Below are 19,643 nucleotides of genomic sequence, written 5' to 3'. Positions count from 1 at the left end.
ATTCAAATTTGATTTTGGAGATAGTTTCCATCATCCAACTTGTAAGCTCTGTGTTCATTCCTCAGTAACTGATGTGCTGATATCCTGAGAGAGAGGAAGAGGAGTGAGGGGAAGGATGCCACAGCTAACATACACCATGCCAGAGGTTTGGCTGTAGATGGGAAACACCAGTGTGTGACCACAGCAGATCTGCTGGTGAACACATCCTGTGGATGTGTGAGCATTATCATGAGTCTTGGGCATCACCTGGCAATACAAATCTGGTGGTGAATCAGACAGAGCACCCGATTTGGTGCTCACCCCACTGCACAGGGTGTTCTCCCAGCTGGGAGGAGCTGGGCAGTACCTGATTCAACAGAAGATCAGAGTGAGGCAGATGGACAATGTCTGATAATGACAAACAACTGCTGACCTTTTTCATACAGCACACTCAGACTGACAGAGCACTTTCATACTGAATCAGGAGTTCATCCCACAAGTCTGTGGCATTCTTGATCAGCAACCTGAAAGGTGGACTTAATGAGCTGTTGAATCACAGCCTCATGCAACTTCAGTGCCTGCAGTGTCTTCTCCAGGTGGGATACAGGGCTTGCAACCGGGAAAGTAAAAATTAAAAACCACATCTGATGACTCAGACTCCAGCAAGAACTTAAAAAAGGCACTGGCACTTCTGTGCTTCAGTAAGACAGCCTAGAGCTAATAGTACTACAATAATTTTTGAAGCATCATCTTCCCCAGTCACCAGATGCTCTTTATATTTTCATCAGTGAAATCCAGTTTGCACCATGTATTCACTTCTAGGCAACACAGTAACACCCAAAGCAGAGTGGGCCTCAGAGACAGATTTATACAATAACCCCTCCTCATTAACATGTCAAGCATATTACAAATATTTCAAATACTTTAGACCACCTATTAAACACTTCCCTTGAATTATGGCTTCCACAGACATATTCTTTAGCACTTATAATACAGAGCTTCTGACAAAATTAAAAACATGACTAAGAAACTATGAATAATAAATTAAAAAGAGTGATGAGAGACCATTTTGTCTCCCAAGCAGACAGAGAAGAAGTAAGAAAATGAGGCTGCGGTGGAATTTCCTCCCCCAGGGCACCGTCCCATGACTGTCACTCCCTCCACCCTCTTCCATCTTACTTTTGTAATTCCAGTGGATGCTGGTGACTTGGATCTCCTGAGTTGGAATATATTCCTCAATAAATTTCTTTCCCTGCAGTCGGTGCCAGAGTGTGGTTTTCCCAGTGTTCCTGTCCCCTCGGATGACAATTTTCACTGGAGAAAAGAGCAAGCAGACAAATAAAGTGATTAAACCAACTTGAAGAATGCTGTGAAAAGCATGTTAACTTTTTGCAAGCATTATTCAGATGCAATTAGTCCTCCCATACTACACAGGCACGATGGGGTTCGTTAGAAAACACGAGCCTCAGTCATTTAAATTAGTGTTTATTCAGTAACTCACACCAGCTCAGCAGAAAGAACCAACAGCAAGGTTGAAACTTCAGAATCTGCACAGCTTGAGCCTCTGCTCTGTAATGGGCACACCTGACCCCTTAAGCAAACCAGCAGCAGTTTGGTTCAGGCTTTAAAGGAAGCAAAGGCCTGAGCCCCAGCTGGACCAAGAATTCCTCTAGGAAAGACAGAGAGGAGCAGTGACACAGCCAGCATTGATGCACGTGAGCTTGGAACACCACACCAAGCATGGATTAGCACAAGAATACCAGGTGGCTTTTCCAAGACTCATGTATCAAGGAACAAAGAAAGATGTGGGCACAAGCAATCTCCTGCACACCCTGCCCATCGAACGCAATCAGACTATGAGCCCCCACGCTATCCCATCGATATGACAGCCGGGGCGAGCCTCCCCTGAGCCCTCCGTGCCCGGCTGTGTGGCTGCATGCTGGGGACCTCCCCTGAAGCTGGGACACCTCTTAAGCTTCTCCTTGGGGCAGAGACCTTTTACCCCTGACAGATCAGCAGTCTAATCCAAGCTCTTTCTAAAGACCAACTGTCTGCCAGTGAGTCTCCCCTTCCACTGGGACACCTCTCTAAGTCTGAGGTCCCTTACCTGGGAATAAAACATCCCTCCTTGCCCAACAGATCCTCAGTAAGGGACTGATGGCATGTGGAGTTAATATCAATGAAATTGATACTCAGTATTAATTACTATAAACTCTGTATAGATAATTCCATTAGACATAAACTGTCCAAGTCCAAGTCTGAGACTAAGATTGGACCCAGATGCACCTAAGCTCCATCAGGAGTTTAGAAAGGGGGTCCCCTCTGAGCCTCATAACCCAACAGGAGGGTCTCTGTGTCACTCGTTCCACCTCAATTCTAACTTGATTTTCCTCAGGGTGTTTCATGCATGTGGTCAAGTAACAGAGTGAACTTTGCCATCAACCTTTGTCAAGTCACACTTTAACAATATCATATTTAGAACATTTTTGCTCGTACAGCTGCTGCTCATTCTTTAAGTGATCTAAATCACCCATTTGCAACATCTTCCTACCCTCCTGCCTTCTCTACCTCTCCCTGGCCCTTACTCCTACTTTGTCATACCTTATTCCCTTACCAGCCTTTTCTGCCCGGCTTTTCCTTCCACTACCTCCTCTATCCTTTCCCTTTCTCCTTAAACACCTCTCATGCCTTGAGAGAACAGAATCACAGAATGATTTAGTTTGGAAAGGACCTGTAAGATCAACTATTCCAACATTCCCTCAGCACCACCAAGGCCACCCATAAACCATATCCCCAGGTGCCACATTCACATGGTTTTTAAGTCCCTCCAGGGATGGGGACTCCACCACTGCCCTGAGCAGCCCGTGCCAGTGCTGGACAGCCCTTTCTGCGAAGAAATTTTCCCTAACAGCCAATCTAAACCTCCCCATGAGCAACTTGAGGTTGTTTCCCCTCCTGTTACTTGTTACTTGGTAGAGGAGCCTGGCCCTCACCTGGCTACAATCTCCTGTCATCAGGCCCTTGTGCTGGTTGCTTCAGTTTAGACAGAAACACATTCAAACTCTTCCAAGGAAAGCAAGTGTCCAAAATATCAAAAAGTGTAGCAATTAATACGAACTTTCCAGAGTCAATTCAAATGTTATCTTGTTCTTTCTGAAAACACTACCTATTATTTTCTAAATTTTCTGTTACATTGTGGAATTTTTTTTTAAATGCCATTTTTGTTTTTAGTGGCAACCACACGGCTACTGGAAAACATAAGCTGATCTAAACTGAATTTTTATTCTTGTGTTTTGATTTGGAGCTGTGATCCCCTGGAAAATGGGCCACCTCACAGACACCTAATGGCAGTCAGGTGATTAGCATTAGGTTGTGCATCATCATTTGGGCAAGGAGATCTGAGACAGAAGGCTGCCTTCTGCTGCAGTTCAGGAGCTGCTGCAGGCATTTCAGAGAAGAGCTGAAGAGGTCAACTTGAAGATAAAACATACACGAAGTCTGTGGAGGAGTTCTGTCTAGTGCTGCAGTTCCACTGTGCTTTTGTTCTTGTACACAGAGGTTTATTCTTTTTCAGAGCTGTTTATTCTTTTTCAAAACTACTTACTAACACCACACCAGGATAATAAACACAAAAATGAACACAGTATTTACAGGCTGACTTCACTTAAAGGTCCCAAAGGCAAAAATGAACACAGTATTTACAGGCTGACTTCACTTAAAGGTCTCAGAGCATCTCTGCAGACACAACAAACGAGTTCCTGCATTTCCTGTCACCTTGTATGTGATTGTTTCCTACTTACAGATGGTAAAACTATCAACAGAACATCCCTTAGATTTTTTGGACTCATGAAGCAAGTCCATGGCATAGGCAGAATGAGACTCCATTTGTCCCCTTTCAAACCCAAACCTTTCCAAATGCTCCCACTGCCTGCCCGAAAATGTTCAAATTCATATCCCCCCCACCCCAGAATGTGGCAGGAGATACTAAAACAATGAGTTTTAGGGGCAAATAGACCCTTCCTTAAATAGTCAGGCTGGTCTCAAGGTGCACTTTCAGGATCACTACCAGATGATGTGGTTGTGAGCTCTCCCCAGAAGGAACAGTCTTACCTCCCCTGGGACTTTCCTCATGCCAACACCATTTTTTATGCACTTAAACATGGAGCTGGATCAAGAAACTGAACTGGCTGAGAAATAACCTCAAAATTATCCATTTTCAGTTTTCTTCTTTAGCTCCAGTGCCCAGCTGAATGAACAGCATGAGCAGCATGTGGGAGGCATGGCTGGAGTGCAAGGGAATCCCCCCAGCCCTGATCAGCTTGTGTTTAGATCAGTGCAAGGTGCTTGTGGCACCACAAGCTCAGTCTGAGCAGGTCCAAGGGCCCCTTCCAGCTCCAGCACTCTCCATTAGGATCTCTCTCCTCCTACTTAGTGCACAAGTTCTCACTGACTCTTTTCCTGAAGAAAGAAAAAGTCTTTAAAAACAGAACAGGAAGAAGGCAGGTGACACAAATCACTTTTAGCAAAGCCAAGTGTATTTGGGACTTTGGCTGGGGCAGGTGTCCTCAGTGACAGGCACCGGCAAGGCAGGAAGAGCTGAGTGAGCTTCCAGTGCACAGCCAGGCTGGTGCACCATAGGCCTGGGCTGTGGCTGAACGTGGAAAGAGGAACAGTAATTATAGGTGAGGTTAATGCTGTCAAGTAAAACTGTTGCCTTATTTTGATTTGAAGTTAAACCAGTACTTACTGCAAACAGCCAGAGGTTTGTAGCAGACAGGAGAATTATCTGTGGGAAGAAGGGTAGGGATGCGGAATAGATCAAGAGGCAAGCAAGAAGCTAAACAAATCACTTTATTCATATTGTCATTGCATCAGGAAAACCAGAGGGATTTCCATTCTCCAGATAGGGAGATGGAAGCAGAGCAGTGACGATACAGGCCCAGAGAACAGGTCTGAGACCAACTCAGAACTAGAAATGAGGAATTCCCAGCTCTGCCCATATTCCTCCAGGACTTGCAAAGATCCACAAACTAATAACCCCATGGAGAGGGTCAAAACCTTACCCTCATTAAGGTCTTTGGGACTTCAGCTGAAATGCTTTGAGCTTGTTCTGCTGCCAAAAGCAGCACCACCTGCTCTGCAGACCCCCCCCCAGGCACACTCCCCGCAGGTACAGGTCAGCAGCACGCAAAGCAGGGCTGGCACATGCTGCACAAACACCTATGGCAGCCATAGGGGAAAAGAAGGTGGGAAGTGGCAGGAAGAGGAGAACCCTTTCTTTTGGGAGTTGTGCTGAATGGAACTACTTAACAATGAGTCCGGGAACTGTGACTCTAAAGCAACACAAAAGAAGTAAGGACTATAATGCTTACTAAAAAGGCTTACTAAATGTACTAAAATACATGGTATTAGTTAAGTTTTGTCTTTTAAGGAATATGCTAGGCAGAAAAAGTAGTAAGGAGAGGGAGTGGGGGAATTCTTGGAGCCACTGCCTTTGGTATACCAGCACTGGTGACTGTTCAGCCTGTGCTCCAGGCACACCCAGCAGTGGGGTTTGTCAAGTGGCACACTGGATGCAGTGTGTAAAGGCCAGAGCCATGTCTGGGGAATAGAATGGATGAACATTTGGCACCCCCATGTCTTTTGTTCCTGTCCCTGATCAGCAAATCCCAGGGAATGCCCAGCCAGAACCATTGTTTGCCCATCACTGCCTTACATAAATGGTCACGTTTGAGTGCCCTGGTGCTAAATTATGTTCTGCAACTGCTCTTGTAATTTGTTCAAACAAGCACTGCTGCCAAAGGCATGAGAGCCGCTTCCTCCTACCTGCTCTTGCCATGGCCCCTCATGGGGCCAGCACAGCCCTGGGAACAGCCACACAGCACACCTGATCCAGGGTATCCCAAGCAGGAAAACAAGACTCAGTTTTCACAAAGACTGGCTCCCCACCCTTGGAATCATGATCCCTTATAAACATTCCAGCCATGACATACATGGCACAGACCCACATCATTTACAGCTCTGTGCTTTCTGAGTGCTCAGGGAGATCTGGTGTTTACCAGACGCAAACCACAGCAGCTCCATGCCGATGGTACAAAGTGTGTGTGATGGAATGCAGTATGGAAATGCTCTTCTTTTACAATACGATGTCCCAAGCAAAGGACATGATTACTGCCAAAGGCTGGTACCAGCCTCTGTTCTCATCATTTTATTCGAAACCTAAACCTTCCCACCTTGCAATGCTCTTCCTTTTGAAAACTTGACTGTGTGGGAGAGGGACCATCAAAACAAATCATTTGGGTTCAACTTAGTGTTCTATTCTACTCAGGGTCTGTAATTGACAGTGCCATTAAAACACCTCACAGCCTTCAGCACCACCTCAAACACGGGGCTGTCTGTTACAAAATGTACCTGAGAGCCGTAGGGCTGGCACAGCAGGGGCTGCTCTGCTGCTCTGAGCCCAGTGAGGCAGCCAGAGCCAGGCATAAGGCCTGTGTCTCAGTCTGCTTTATCAGTGAACAACCCAAGGTATTCTCAGCACACTAAATATATTTCTGGAAAGAAAACAGGCTTCATTCAGGATCTGTAGTGGTCTAATGCAGCAAAGAAACATTTCTGCAAAACAAATCCCAGAGCCCTTTGGTTTAGATTTAGGCAGCTTCAGGGAAACAGAGGAGTTGTAAAGACCTGTGTGTGCTAACAGTGGCTCCAAACCTGCACGCCTCTGCTGAATGTTAGGGATTTGCCAAGAAAGGAGAATTGGCAATGCACAGGACTTGCAGCTCTGCTCTTCCTGAGCAATGGCCCTTGTAATGACATTCCTTCACAGCCCACCTTCAACTGAGACCACCTCACCATGCTGGAACGTTTCCCATCTACCCCGTGCCATGGCTATAGGGGGTACCTGGAAGCCCTTTCGTAAGCCAGGCTGTATCTCCTATAAATATTAAATAACAGTGATGCTGGGAAGAGTTACTATGGAGATTGGAAAGCTTGCCTTAAGGCAGTGACAGAAAGCTGCAGTTTTATTTCAGCTATAAAGCAGTAACTAGAACACAAATCCTGGTAAGACAGAGCACAAACCAAAAACCTTTCCTGAGGCTTTCAGCAATGAGACAAAAAGCAGCGAAGCTACATTTGACATTTTTGGCCTTGCACGAACAGCAAGGCAGGTACCATCCACAGGTCTGGCACGACGCAGTCACCACGGAGCAGAGCTGGTCCCATCCTGTGCCAGCAGGATGCAGCTGATCCCTTCTGCCCGCAGCACAAACCTCCCCTGTCTGAGAAGTCAGCTCCTGGCTCTTACATAATTCACAAGCTGGTATTAGCTACCTGATCTCCAGCACTCAGCTGCCAGTGCAGCACACAGGTCTTCTGGGCTGTGGCCACACAAAGCCTCTGCACAAACCAACAGTCTGAGACCAGCAGATCTCCAGGTACGTGTTTAAGGACGCAGTGCTGTGTTCCAGGGCAGCACTTTGTTCCTCACCCCATCTTTCACTGGAAAGCCAGTCTCAACAATCACACTGCTGCTGTTCACATCCAGGACTGCTTGCTAAGATACTAACTAATTCTATAAATTAAACAGCACTGGCATATCTGCAGATGTGCTATGGGTAAAGGCACCAAATGCTTCTCTAGTAAAGTAGAGCACTTTGAAACCTCAGTCCCAAAGCACAGTCAACAGCCGTAACGTTAAACAAAGGAAAAAACACCCCAAACCCCAAAGTGCTAACTTCATCACGTTCTGTTTCAGACCAAGATCCAACAGAAGTTCTATTTCTTCAACGCGTGTGCCTTCACAGAAAATATCCAGTGCCACGTTTACAAATCAGTCTTTTTCCCACCTGCCAATCTCTCAGCCTTCTGCAATCTGCTTCCCCTGCCTGCCTGGATCCACATAGATGAGCTGGTACTTGCAGCACTCTCTGGAACCAGCTCTATTTTCAGCAGGAATGACATAACTGCTGTCCCTGTCTCACAATTGTTACTTTGGGACGTATTTCACATACTTGCAGTGCCCTCCTGAAACACTGTATTACAAATCACCTTTACTGAGCTCCAAGGGGAAAATGCAGCCCTAAGCCTCAACACTGAGAGGAAAGGAATTCTGAAAGCATTCCCCGAGAAAAGAGCAGATATATCAGTTGCAGAAAAGACAGTCAGGATGAAATTATGTACCAAGAGCACACAGAGGTATTCACTGTCCACCTTTTATTAAAGCCTGGCAGGGCTGAGCTTTTTAATAGACTCTTATCATACAACCACTAGAGCTTAATTATAAACACCATTATCCTGGGCTGCAGGGAAGGTCACCCACGCACTCAGAGGAGTTACCCTCTCGATGCTTGAACTGACACAAACTGATGTACAAGGCGCTCTCTCCTGTGCCACAGCCGGCAGGCAGCGCTCAGGGACGCTGCTGCACCGCGGGTCCCGGGTCCTGTACCGAAAGAGAAAAGTTTCCCGTCCCTCAATCCTCCCACGAGCTCCAACATTTAACTCCAAACTTGGCTTTGAGCGAATGCGGATAAAAGCACCAACGTGCATAAGGAAAGCACACGCACTCCCAGCCCCTCTGCGGTCCCCGGCACCCCACGGGCACCAGACGGCGCCGCCCGCCTCCCCCCGGGCCGGCCGAGCCCCCCGGCCCAGCGCTCCGACTCACTGTTATACTGGACTCCCTTGGCGAACCTCCTCTGCAGCGCCTGGTTCATGGACTGCAGCCCTGCCGGGATGTTTTTGTCGCGGACCGCAGCCTGGTCCGAGCCCACCAGCTTCTTCAGGGCCGAGAACATCTTCGTGGTCCCACACCTGCACCCCGGGGAACGGGCCGAGCGCGGGCTCAGGGGCCGGGCGGCCCGCGGCGGAGGCACGGGGCGGCTCAGGGCTGCGGCGGTGCCGGCCCGGCCCATGCGGGGCGGGGGTGTGCGGGCTCGGCCCGGCGGGAGGAAGCTGCGCCGGGGGAGGGGGGGGCACTATCGGGGCATGTCCCGGGCGCGGGGCGGTGGGGCCGGGCCGGGGTCCGGCGCGGGGCGGGGGGGCCGGGGCCGCTCAACCCCGCCGGGGGCCCGGTGCCGGGGGCCGGGCGCGGGGAGCGGGGGCGGCGCAGGGTTCCCGCCGCCGCCATCTTGCCTCTTCCGCCTCACCGCGGGGGGCCGGGGCACGCGCGGCGCGGGTACGGAGGCCGGCGGGGGACAGAAGGGCGCGGAACGCGGTCGCCGCAGGGACCCCGGGAACTCCCCCCGTCACCCTCTCGAAAGCCGAGTGTAGCCCAACCCACCCAGCAGCGTAACCCCCCACAACCCCGGCCATGCCCTCCTCGGACCCCCACAGCCCCCCAAGATCCTCGCGATCCCCTCCCGGCAGCTTTACAACCCCCCACCCGTGACCCCCATAACCCCACACGAGGCCACCGCAGCACTCCTGGGACCAAAACACCTCTAATCCCTTCCCGAGACCCCTGTACCCACTGGGACTCCCATAACCCATGTTGTCCGCTCCTGTGCCAGCCCCATTTCCCCGTGACCCTCATAATCCCCTAACTCTGTTCTGTGACCCCTCAGGGTCCTCTCTGACACCCCGTAATCCCATGCTGCAAACCCCATAAAATCCCCGTGACTGCCCCATGCCCGTGCCCCCCATCTCGGCCACACACAGCTCTCCCCGGTCCCACCGTGACCCGGAGCCAGCTGCAATCATTCACCTTTACAGAGACTTGTTCCCTCCCTTGCTGTCCCCTTCCCGGCAGCCCACCCCCATCCCCTGGGAAATGGGGGCTGGACCGCATCCAGCGGGACCCCCTGCGCCTCTCGGTGCCTCCCGGCCCTGCGTGGGCAGCGGCCTGAGGAAGGGGCAGAGACGCAGTGGGGAGAACCCAGTGACCCCACAGAGGTGGGGACACCCCACCAGGGAGGCCAGAGAGGGCCCCTCCTGCGCCCCCCACCCTGCTCCCCGCCGGCTTGAGGATGGACACTGGGCTCTTCGGTCACATTAGGGACATTTACTGCTGGAGGCATCTCCCGTGCTGCCACAGCTGCCAGCACCTTCCTGCGGGACCCTGGTGCTGGGTGCCGGCCCCTCATCCTCTGCCCGCATCAGTTCGAGAGATGCAGAAACTCCTCATCCTCTGCAAGTGGAGAGACACAGCAGGTGATGGACAGAGCCCCCGGACCCCTCATCACCCTGCAGTCACAGACGATGGGTGCTGCTTGCCACTTTGTCCCTGCCAGCAGTGATGGATGAGGGCAGCAGTCCAGACCCTCTGTGCACACCCATGTGCTGTCCTGCACCTCATGTCCCACCAGCCGCCATGGTGGCATTAATGTACTTTATATTGCTGGCAGGGATTATAAAAGATGGGTTCTGCCCTAAGACGGGCTCTGTCTCACATGCATGGGGTCAGGCGAAGTCCCCAGCTCCTGCCCTGCTGGGAGCAGGCTCGCCCAGGGCTGGATGTGGTGGAAGATGCCTCAGTCAGCCCTCTCTGCAGGAAGGTTTCCTCTGCCACACTCTTGACAACCTGGTCATGGAAACCCCTGCACTGGCTGGAGCTGGGGGGCCTGGCAGGTGTCACACCCCCGACAGGGACTCTGGGTTGGTCCTTAGTTGGTGTCAGGGTTCCCACACCCCCAAATCTTTCAGTCCAGGGGCTGTTACCTCCACTGCTCCCCACTGCACCCCGACCTGCCTGGGGACGTTCCCCCTTCCATCAAGACCATGCTGAAGTTCAGTCATGGCCTCAGCATGTCTGCAGCCTGCCCAGCCCTGCTGTGCCATGCTGTCTGTGGGTTAACGGCCATATTCCCCACCCAGGACAGATCCCTCCTAGGCACAGCACAAAACCATCCCACCCCTACCACAGACCCATGACAAACCCATCCCAGGCCAAGGACACACCCATCCTGGATCCATCCTGACCCAGACTGACCCATCCCAGGCAGAGCACAAAACCAATCCAGAGCCAGACTGATCCTGAACCCATGACAAACCCATCCCAGGCCCACCATGGACCCATCCAGAACCAGGACAGCCCTGTCCTCCCCCAGGCAGACCCAGACAGGAGGTGGTGCAGGCTGCTGCCCTGGGGTAGGGGACAGGGGGAGTACCTGCCAGCTGAGGAGCCCCACAGTACTCCTTGCACTCCTTCTCCGAGTAGAACTGGTTCCCGTTGCCCTTGCAGCCCCCATAGCTGAAGGTGATGCACTTGCCCTGGGCTGCATCGAAGGCCCAGCGCGTCACCAGGGCCTGGCAAGGACCCGGGACAATGGGCAGCCTGCAGGCAGCTGCAGGGACAGGAGCTGTGTGAGGCAGGGGTTCCAGGGACCCTCACACCTCCCACATGGATGCCGGACATGTGGCATTCAAGGCAATGCTCAGACCCTTTGTGATGCCTCAGCAAAGGCACCTCCAGTGCCCCGGGCCAGCCAGGATTCTCACCCTCGGTCCGGCACGCCTGCAGGCACTCCTTTTCTGAGTAGAAGTTGTTGCCGTTGCCCAGACAGCCTCCGTAGAGGAAGGTTTCACAGGCCATGGAGGAGGAGTTGTAGAAGAAGCGGGAGAGCATCCCGCTGCAGGGCCCGGGGTCCCGGCTCAGCCGGCACGAGTCTGTGGACCAGCACACCATGGGTCACAGGCAAACGGGAGTGAGGGGCAGGGGCGTCCCGATGCAGCCCCCTCCCCTGGGACCTACCTTCTTTATTTCCAATGTAAGTGGGCAGGGGTCCTGCGGCTGAGCCCTCCTCCAGGGGCAGGACTGCTCTGCGTGCCCTCTGCACAAGTAAGGAAGCACAGAGCTGCCATCAGTCCCTGCCTGTGAGGCCTGCTGCCCACCCCATTGCCCCCACGGTGGGCTGTGTCAGGGGCACCTCAGGCTCCAGCCCTCTGTGCTCCCAGCACGTCTCCAGTCACTGATCTTGGGTGGGCAGGATGTGATCCCTCCACACCTCGTGATCTTCCCAGCCCTGTACTCTTCCAGGGTGGAGTCCACAATCCCAGGTTGTGGATGAAGACACCCAAAGTGCCCAGTCATGCCTCATGCTGGGGATGTGCCTCCATGGTGTGTGGAGCCACTGCCCAAACAACATGTCCTGCCCATGGAGCCTTCTCCCTGGACACTTGATCTCCAGTGAGTTTGGCTTGGAAGGGATGTCTCTGGCCTTGATCCACTTCAGAAGGTCCCAGCTGGCCACTCACCTGGGGAGCATTTTCAGTCTCCTGAGGAATACATTCACCTGGCCCGGGAGCAGGAGAGAAGAAGAGCAGTGTGAGAGGAGAGGTGTCCTGACAACCTCACCTCAGTGAGTCCAGCACTGTGCACATGCAGGACCCTGGGCAAGGGGCCACCCTACCTGTTCCACCCAACGTTCTTCCCCTCTTTCTGCTTTCCACCTCCCGCTCATAGAAGTGCCACCCTAAAATCCCCATACCTCCCTCCATCTCCCTGAAGTCCCCACCCCCCCCCCCGATCCACCTAAAATCCCCACATCCCCCCTGTATCCCCCTAAAATCCTACACACACACACACACACACACACACCCTCCATCATGCTAGCCCCTTCTAAACCCCAGCCTGAGCAAGGAGCCTCACAGGTGCTGGCAGCACCCAGCCTGGGGACCAGTCATGAGTGTCCCATGCCCTCATCCCAGCACAGTGGTGTGGTTGCATTGACCTGACAGCCCAGCACGAACCCCTCTGACTGGAAGCTGATTCCTCTGGTGGAATCCTGACTGATACATGGCCTTATTTCCTTTTCATCCCATGCCGCCAAAGCATTTGTCTCTCCTCCCTCCCTGCTGACCATCCCCCATCTCCCCAGCTTGGCAGACCAAGAAGGAGCAGCTGGAGTGCTCTGACAGAGAGAGGTGCATGCCCTGTGGGAGGTTACCTCTGTTGGCCAGGATGAAGATGGAGTCTTCGGGGATGCCCATCTCCAGAGCCAGCTGATGGAAAGACTCAACGAGGTCCTCCCGCAGCTCCGGACTCCTCCCTGGGGAAGAGAATGGGCTGTGAGTGGGGTTGGTGTGGGAGTGCAGCCCCCAAGCACCCACTGGGCCCAGGTGGCTGCAGGCAGGTGCAATATCAGCCTCCTGGTCCTTCCCAGCATCCAATCAGGGAAGCAAAGGTCGAGCCCAGCCATTGACCTTGCACTGCTGTGTCCACTCTGAACCATGTCCCTAAGCTCCACATCTGCATGTTTTTTTGACAGGGACAGTGATGTCACCACTTCCCTGGGCAGCCTGTTGTTCTTGAGCAGCCTCGATCAAGGGCTTGGACAAAGTGGGTTTAATGTTTCTTAATCACGGAAGACAGCCTCTCCTGCCACTCCAGGGCTGGGTTTCCTCTAAGCAGGTATCACCACCTTCATCCCAAATGCCATGCTGCTTTGGATGTTCCTTGACTGATGTGGCTCTCATGGAGCCATGAGACTCTGCCTCTGCCATGCCAAAGATGAGCTGGTCTAAGCCACCATTTCCAAAGCCCATGGTCAGGTCCCTCAAGGCTAATGGAGCTGAGAGACGGTTGGGTGGTGTTTCTGAGCTGTGCTGGTCCACCCCAGAGCCTGCTTGCCCTCAAGTGCCATGGCCAGACATACCATACAGCTTCAGGGTGGTGCTTGGACCAAAACTGCTTTTCTTCTTCATCAGAATGACAGCATATTCTTCATAGTTGGTACGGAGCACATAGGACTGGATAGACACATCCCATTCTGGGTGAGACAGAGACACAGAGACGTCATTCCTGCCCCTCTCAGCGAGATGGAGCAGTGTAGGACAGCCTCAAAGCTGGGGGCTGAAATCAGGCATCTGATTAAAAAAACATGATTTTTAGGAAGCAAACTCAGATACAGCCATGACACCGTTTAGGCTCATCAGCCTCTTAGCTGAGGGCATTGGAAACCAAGAGCTGCAGACAACTGACATATCACTAACGCTCCTGCAGTGTGGCTGGTAGGAACCTGCCCCAGCTGGGACCCTGCAGACAGGAGCGACCTGCTGCAACATTTCATCCTCCTGTGGCTATGCAGGGACAGTGCTCAAACAGCCCTTTCCCTGCAGCTTTACTCTGTACTTTGGCTGGAAATACCCAAACTCTGGAGTGGCCTCTGAACCCTGCTCTCCTGAGCCCCTTCTCCCTCCACCAGCTGTCCCCAGAGCTGGTCCCCATCTCCCAGCCATGCCTCAGCCCAACTCACTGGGGTTGTAGTAGGTGTATTTGCCAGGGGTGCTGGTTTTCTGGTACTCCCCTGAGACTTGTGTGCAGTCGCCTTGCCTGGAGGGAGGAAGAAAACAATCAGCTACTTGGAGGGATTGTTTCCCCTGGTTTTGGCATAAAAATCATGTCTGGGGCACCGAGGCCATGGCGCAGGATCCCTGAAACTGCCCTGCCCAAGGCATTGGGTGTTTGAGCTCAATCCATCCCCTCCTCAGGGCTCGGATGCCAGGCAGAGCAAATAGCCCCCGTGTCTGTCCCAGCCCCTGGGAGAGGGAGCACCCCTGGGTGGGGTGGCTTTGGAGGAGGCTCAAGCCCCTCCCGCAGTGCCCCAGCAGTGCCCCATACCGCAGCCTGGTGCTGGCAGTGCTGATCTGGTCGGCGCTGGGGCCGGGGCCCAGCACCAGTGTGCCCATGCTGAACTTGTCCTTGTAGTTCTTCATCCATTTGCAGGTCGTGCCGATGGCGACATCGAACCACTTCCCGTACATCTGCAGGGACAAGAGAGAGACGTCTCCACCACGGGCCCTCCTCACCAAGGTGGGACACCTCCTGGCTTTGTGCAGAAATGAAATATTCCTGACCCAGGGAGAAACTGGGAGGTGATGATGCTGGGTGCAGAGGCCAGAGCTGCTGCAGGATTTGGGAAGAGTATCAGCACTGAGCGGGATTTTCCTTGGTTCCCTGACTACAAGGCAGGGCTGGAGGCATCAGGTTGGCATTCCCTCATGTATACCGGTGGGACCCGGACCTGGGCACACGTGCAGGGCTGTATGAAGCCTGGCAGGGGACAGGGCGCGTTGTGGGGGATCTCCCAGGCAGCCTGCATCCCACAGAAATCCTGCATGCTGAGCCACAGACATCCCATGGGACCCACCTGCCCGGGAGCTCGGACTGCAGCTGCCCTGCCTGGGGTTTGCCAGGATGAGGCCACCCACCCCAAAGGCTGGCACCCCCTGAGCAGCACCCAGGGAGTGCCAAGCTGCCGATGCCTGTCCGGCACAGCCTGGCCTGGGTGTGGGCAGTATTGCCCTTCTTTCTGGAGGAAAATGAAAGAAAGCTTACCCCATCCCTTTTGCCCCCAGAATTAAGGGACCACAAGCTGCCATTACCTGCTCAGCCTCAAAATTCTCCTGCACTTGGATATCTTCCTCCTGGTCTCCGACGGGGGTTCCATTAGCCACAGTGAGGAGGAGGAGGGGGGAAAGGAGACCCCACATAATCATAGCTGGCGGCTTCGGAGTGCTCTGAGCCTCAGCACTCCAGTGGGATCCCGGACTCTGCGCTGCCCCCACTGTGCAGCACTGTGACCTTCAGACCAGGGCCAGCGGGGCCAGCCAGCCTGCGGGGGGACTGCCGGGGGAGGAGGGGTGTACGGCACGGGGAGCACCACTGCCCTTGGCGGTGGGGGGGATTTGCAGGGAGCTGTGTGGGGTGCAGGAGTGGAGATGAGCACCCTCCCAGCCACACCAGGCTGAGCTCCTCACCCTCACCTGTCCCTACACCATGGGGCCAGGAGATGTCTTTCTCCTTTATTCTATGTTGGGATTCATATTCCTGCTCTGTCATCCTACAAAGAGCCCCAGCCCTGACGGAGCAGCCTGACCCTGTCGTGAGGAGAGGACTGAGGGGTGCCCAGCGCTTGCCCCAGGCTGCCTAATCACTGTCCATAGGGAACAGAGTTTCCTGCTCCCCTTTTGGACCGCTTCCAGGCAGTCCCAAGCTGATGGCCAACATCCAGGATCCGGCTGGGTGTGACCAATCCCACAGCCGAGGGTCCCTGAGCCGGGAGGAGAGGGAAGTGCTGGGCCATCCTCAATCCTTCCCAGCAGTGTTTGCCTTCGTGGGATGATTAACTGAAACCAAACAGCCCGAGGGAAACTGTAAACAGAGCGAAGGGCAGGAGCCCCTCTCCAGGTGGCCACGGCCCAGTGTTTGTGGAGAAGGTCCAGAGCTGGCGGCACACTGGCAGAAGTCAGCCGGACTTTCACCCTCCGCTGCCCGCGGTCGCTGAGGGACCCTTGCACAAGGACCGGCGGGTGCTGCTGCCCGGGCACGGGGGCTGCGAGTAGCGGTGGTTCTGGCACAGACAGCCCGGACGTGTCCACGGACAGATCTTCCTGCCGCATCCCGGTGTGCCGGGAGCGCGGGGCAGACGCGGAGCTGCGGCACAGATGCCTTCGGTAGTCCCCCTCCTCCTCGCCCTGCCTGCTCTCTCCGGAGGAGCGGCCCCGGCTCAGCAAAGCCCTGGGCTCCAGCCCCCAAGCCGGGGGTCCCCGCTGCCCCGGTCCCTCCATCACTAGGTGGCAGCCGACGGTAAGGAATGACAGCCCCGTCCGGCCCCGCCGCAGTCGCGGGCGGCTGGAGGGTCTCCCTGAGCCTCCCTTCCTGCGGGGGTCCTCCCTGAGTCCCCCTGCCCCCTTCCCGGGCAGCGATGGGCACCGCTGAAGGCTGTATTAAGAGGAGGCTTGTAAAAGAGGGAGAGTGACTTCTTACACGGGCAGACAGTGATAGGACAAGGGGCAACTATTTTAAACTAAAAGAGGAGAGATTTATATTAGATATTAGGAAGAAATTCTTCCTTGTGAGGGTGGGCAGGCCCTGGCACAGGGTGCCCAGAGAAGCTGTGGCTGCCCCTGGATCCCTGGAAGTGTCCAAGGCCAGGCTGGATGGAGCTTGGAGCAACCTGGGATAATGAAAAGTGTCCCTGCCCATGGCAGGGGGTAGAAAAAAGATGAACTTTAAGGTCCCTTCCAACCCAAACCAGTCGGGAATTCTATGACTTGCAAGAGGACATAGTTACCAGGGAAACCTCAGAAGACACTGCCTTGTGTCCCGTGGGTCATGGAGTGCTTGGGAGCACATCTCTGATGCTCCTCACACAGGAAAGTTGAGTGTTCAGCAAAGGGCAGAGCAAAGGGAGACAAGGCTGGACTGGGGAAGGAAGTGCAACCCAAATCTGAAGGCTGCAAGAGGCCCAAATCCTCCCCGGCTCACAGGAGGCCTGGGGAAGGGTGCACAGAGATGTCCCTGATGGAGGCAGGATGGGACTGGCTCCATCTTTGGCCCTGGCACTCGTGTCCTCTCCCAGTTTGTCCCTTGGCACTCATCACCCATCAGAGCTGGAGGGCAGCTGCCAAGCTGCCAGTGTGGCACTGCTGGGCTGCTGATGGGTGGCAACAACCCGTGATGGCCTGTGTGTCAAGACTGGTGCTCAGCCACATCTGGGCACATGGGACAGCAAGAGGGATGGATGGCAGAGTGAGAGGGCAGCTGGGGTAGCTGGTTCCCCAGAGCTGTTCTCTGGGACATCCCTGGGGATGGCTGTGCGGGTGCAGAGGCGGAACCTCCACCTGACTGGGGTGGCACTTGGAGCAGCATCTCAAAGTGGAGATGGCACAGCCCTATGTCCACCTGGGAGCTGTGTCAGCACCCTCGGGTTCGGTGTCGGTGTGCCACTGGATGTCCCCTGCGTGCTCCGAGCCGCCTGGTCTCTGCGTCTCCAGCCAGAAACATCAACCAGGCATCTCCGTGCCCGGAGATGTGGGGACATATCTGCCCACACATGTCTGTCTGCACGGCTCTTCCCTGCCTGCTCCCTCCACCCCAAAACCCCGGGAGCCCTTCCCATGCATGCCGGGGGGGCGATGCCGCCCTGTCCCCGTCCCGGCGCTCGCCCGGTGCCCGAGCCGCCGCTCGGCTGCCCGGCCGTGCAGATGCTGCTCCGCCGCGCCGGGTCGCAGCCTCCACCCTCACGTGCGTCGGCTTTTTGTGTCCTTCTCGCTGCGGGTCGGGCTCTACCCCGTCCCTCCCGCCCCTCCGCCGCCCGCGCCCCCCGGCGCAGCCCCCACCGGGGCCAGCCACACACACAAGTGAACTTTTCTGCGTTTTCCAGCAATTAAAAAGAATAAAGCAACAGTTGTCTCCAGGCAGGGCATGGATCCTGGTGACCCTGATTTTCTGTGTGGCTGGGCAGGGTGAATGGGGCTATTGAGACCCCGATGACTGGCATCTCCACTCCAGGATTGTCTCCCCTTCCAAGTCCCCCTCCCCGCGCTCTCCTCCTCCCTACCCTCCTCCTCGCTTTTAATTTCCTTCCTGCAGAGAGCTGCTCATCCCCTTCCCATTGGCCAAAGGCCTGAAAGGGAATGGAGGAGACAAGGGAAGGATTAAAGACGCTCTGCTTAGGAGCAGGCAGCCTGAATACAAGATGCACCGGCTGGGAAAGAATGGAGGCTTAGTGGGGCACCAGATCAGACCCGCCTCCGCCGCATTCAGCCCGACCTGCATTCCTGCATTGCTAAGCAGGGACCTTTCTCCCCGGCCAACCCCTCGGAGAGACGCCCCGGACCCCTGTCCCACCTGCTGCCGCAGGTAGACCAGCCCAGGATGGTCCCACCACGCTCCTCGAGGTGCAGCCACGATGGAAGACAGCGGTGCCGCGGTGCCTGAAGGTTCCCTGGGTCAGCCCGGCCAGTTCGGGACACAGTGTCCCCAGCCGGCCCCACGAGGATGAGGAGGCAGCTGGGGCAGCCCTTGGACCAGTCTGGGAGCAATGTGGGGCAATTCGTGTCTCTGGGACGTTCCCAGCCCTCGCCCCAGCAGAGCTGTGGGGCTCATCCTGCAGGGCTGGAGACGTCAGAGCGCAAGGGAAGGCTGGAGCCTGCAGTAGGCTGGGGTCTGCTAGACCTGGAGAAGGGCTGGGGCACTTCCAGCCACAGCCTTGGCAGCAGAATTGGTGGTGCCCCACTGCTTGTTAACTGTGCTGTCTCTTAGAAGACCCCCCCACCTGCAGTGGTCAGGATGGAGCCCTGGTGACCACATAAACACGAATGTAGGAGCCCCGGGTGGGAAATGGCTGAGCCCACAGAGGTGGCCTGTCAGGGCAGCCTTGATCACCTTCCAGACTCCTCACTGTACTGGTGCAGAGCAGGATTCAGGCACCGAAAGACAGCAGTGTGCCAGCTGAGACGCTTCAGGGTGCCCAGGACACCTGGGATGGCTCCAGAACCTGGGGCAGAGGCCAGGAAGGACATGCCAGGACATCTCAAGCAGTAAAACAAGCTTAGGGAAGCTCTATGTGCTGCCAGCCTTCCCCTTCTTCCACAGTGGAACCCAGATGCCCCCTCAGATGGACCCCCACGATCAGAGCTGAATCCCACCCCACTGACCGAGCTGTGCAGGAGGGTCCCAGGCACTGCTGCCTCCTGAGCATCACAGGTGACCATCTCATGGTCTCCATGGTCCAGCTGACATCACTCAGACAGCTTCAATCCTAGCATGTTAAATCCACGAATTTAAAAGATTTTTCAGTATCTGGTACTAAAAGCCCCATCTCCTGGAGTTCTGTGATTCCAGCAGAAAATTAGTCCCTGAGAAGAGCATGAAATCTTTCCTGGAGGTGAGTGTCCATTTCCATCCCAGAAGGCAGAAGAAGAAACGCCCACCT

The 19,643-nt window shown here is 54.8% G+C and overlaps 2 protein-coding genes across 5 annotated transcripts in view; both read right to left on the bottom strand.

The window, feature by feature from the left end:
• Positions 1-8,898, bottom strand: part of RABL6 (RAB, member RAS oncogene family like 6) — a 50,530-nt gene extending 41,632 nt beyond the window's left edge. Inside the window, exons 1-2 of one of the 2 annotated variants that reach the window (XM_039561608.1) lie at positions 8,651-8,898; positions 1,159-1,293 (exon numbers count right to left, since the gene is read on the bottom strand). In XM_039561608.1, coding sequence (XP_039417542.1) covers positions 1,159-1,293; positions 8,651-8,897 — 382 coding nt within the window. In that variant the 5' untranslated portion in view covers position 8,898. The remainder of the gene's footprint in view (positions 1-1,158; positions 1,294-8,650) is intronic. The other variant, XM_039561609.1, reaches the window with a different exon arrangement.
• A 1,067-nt stretch (positions 8,899-9,965) lies between these two features.
• LOC104688208 (protein AMBP) lies at positions 9,966-15,506 on the bottom strand. Of its 3 annotated transcripts, none has more exons than XM_010397582.3 (10): positions 15,307-15,506; positions 14,543-14,685; positions 14,178-14,254; positions 13,578-13,691; positions 12,870-12,971; positions 12,178-12,215; positions 11,675-11,753; positions 11,422-11,589; positions 11,091-11,267; positions 9,966-10,111 (listed from the first exon to the last, which is right to left on the bottom strand). In XM_010397582.3, the coding sequence occupies exons 1-10, from the start codon at positions 15,418-15,420 to the stop codon at positions 10,080-10,082; spliced, it is 1,044 nt and encodes a 347-aa protein (XP_010395884.1). In that variant the 5' UTR covers positions 15,421-15,506; the 3' UTR covers positions 9,966-10,079. The 3 variants fall into 3 exon arrangements, with proteins under 3 accessions (XP_010395884.1, XP_019140293.1, XP_039417928.1); XM_039561994.1 differs by lacking the exon at positions 9,966-10,111 and adding an exon at positions 10,440-10,504; XM_019284748.2 differs by lacking the exon at positions 11,091-11,267.
• Between the last annotated feature and the right edge of the window lie 4,137 nt (positions 15,507-19,643).

The sequence above is a fragment of the Corvus cornix genome, chromosome 17, assembly GCF_000738735.6.
Source record: "Corvus cornix cornix isolate S_Up_H32 chromosome 17, ASM73873v5, whole genome shotgun sequence".
NCBI classification, from domain to species: Eukaryota; Metazoa; Chordata; class Aves; order Passeriformes; family Corvidae; genus Corvus; species Corvus cornix.
Note: the sequence above shows the minus strand (reverse complement) of the source record. Positions and strands in the feature narration are given on the sequence as shown.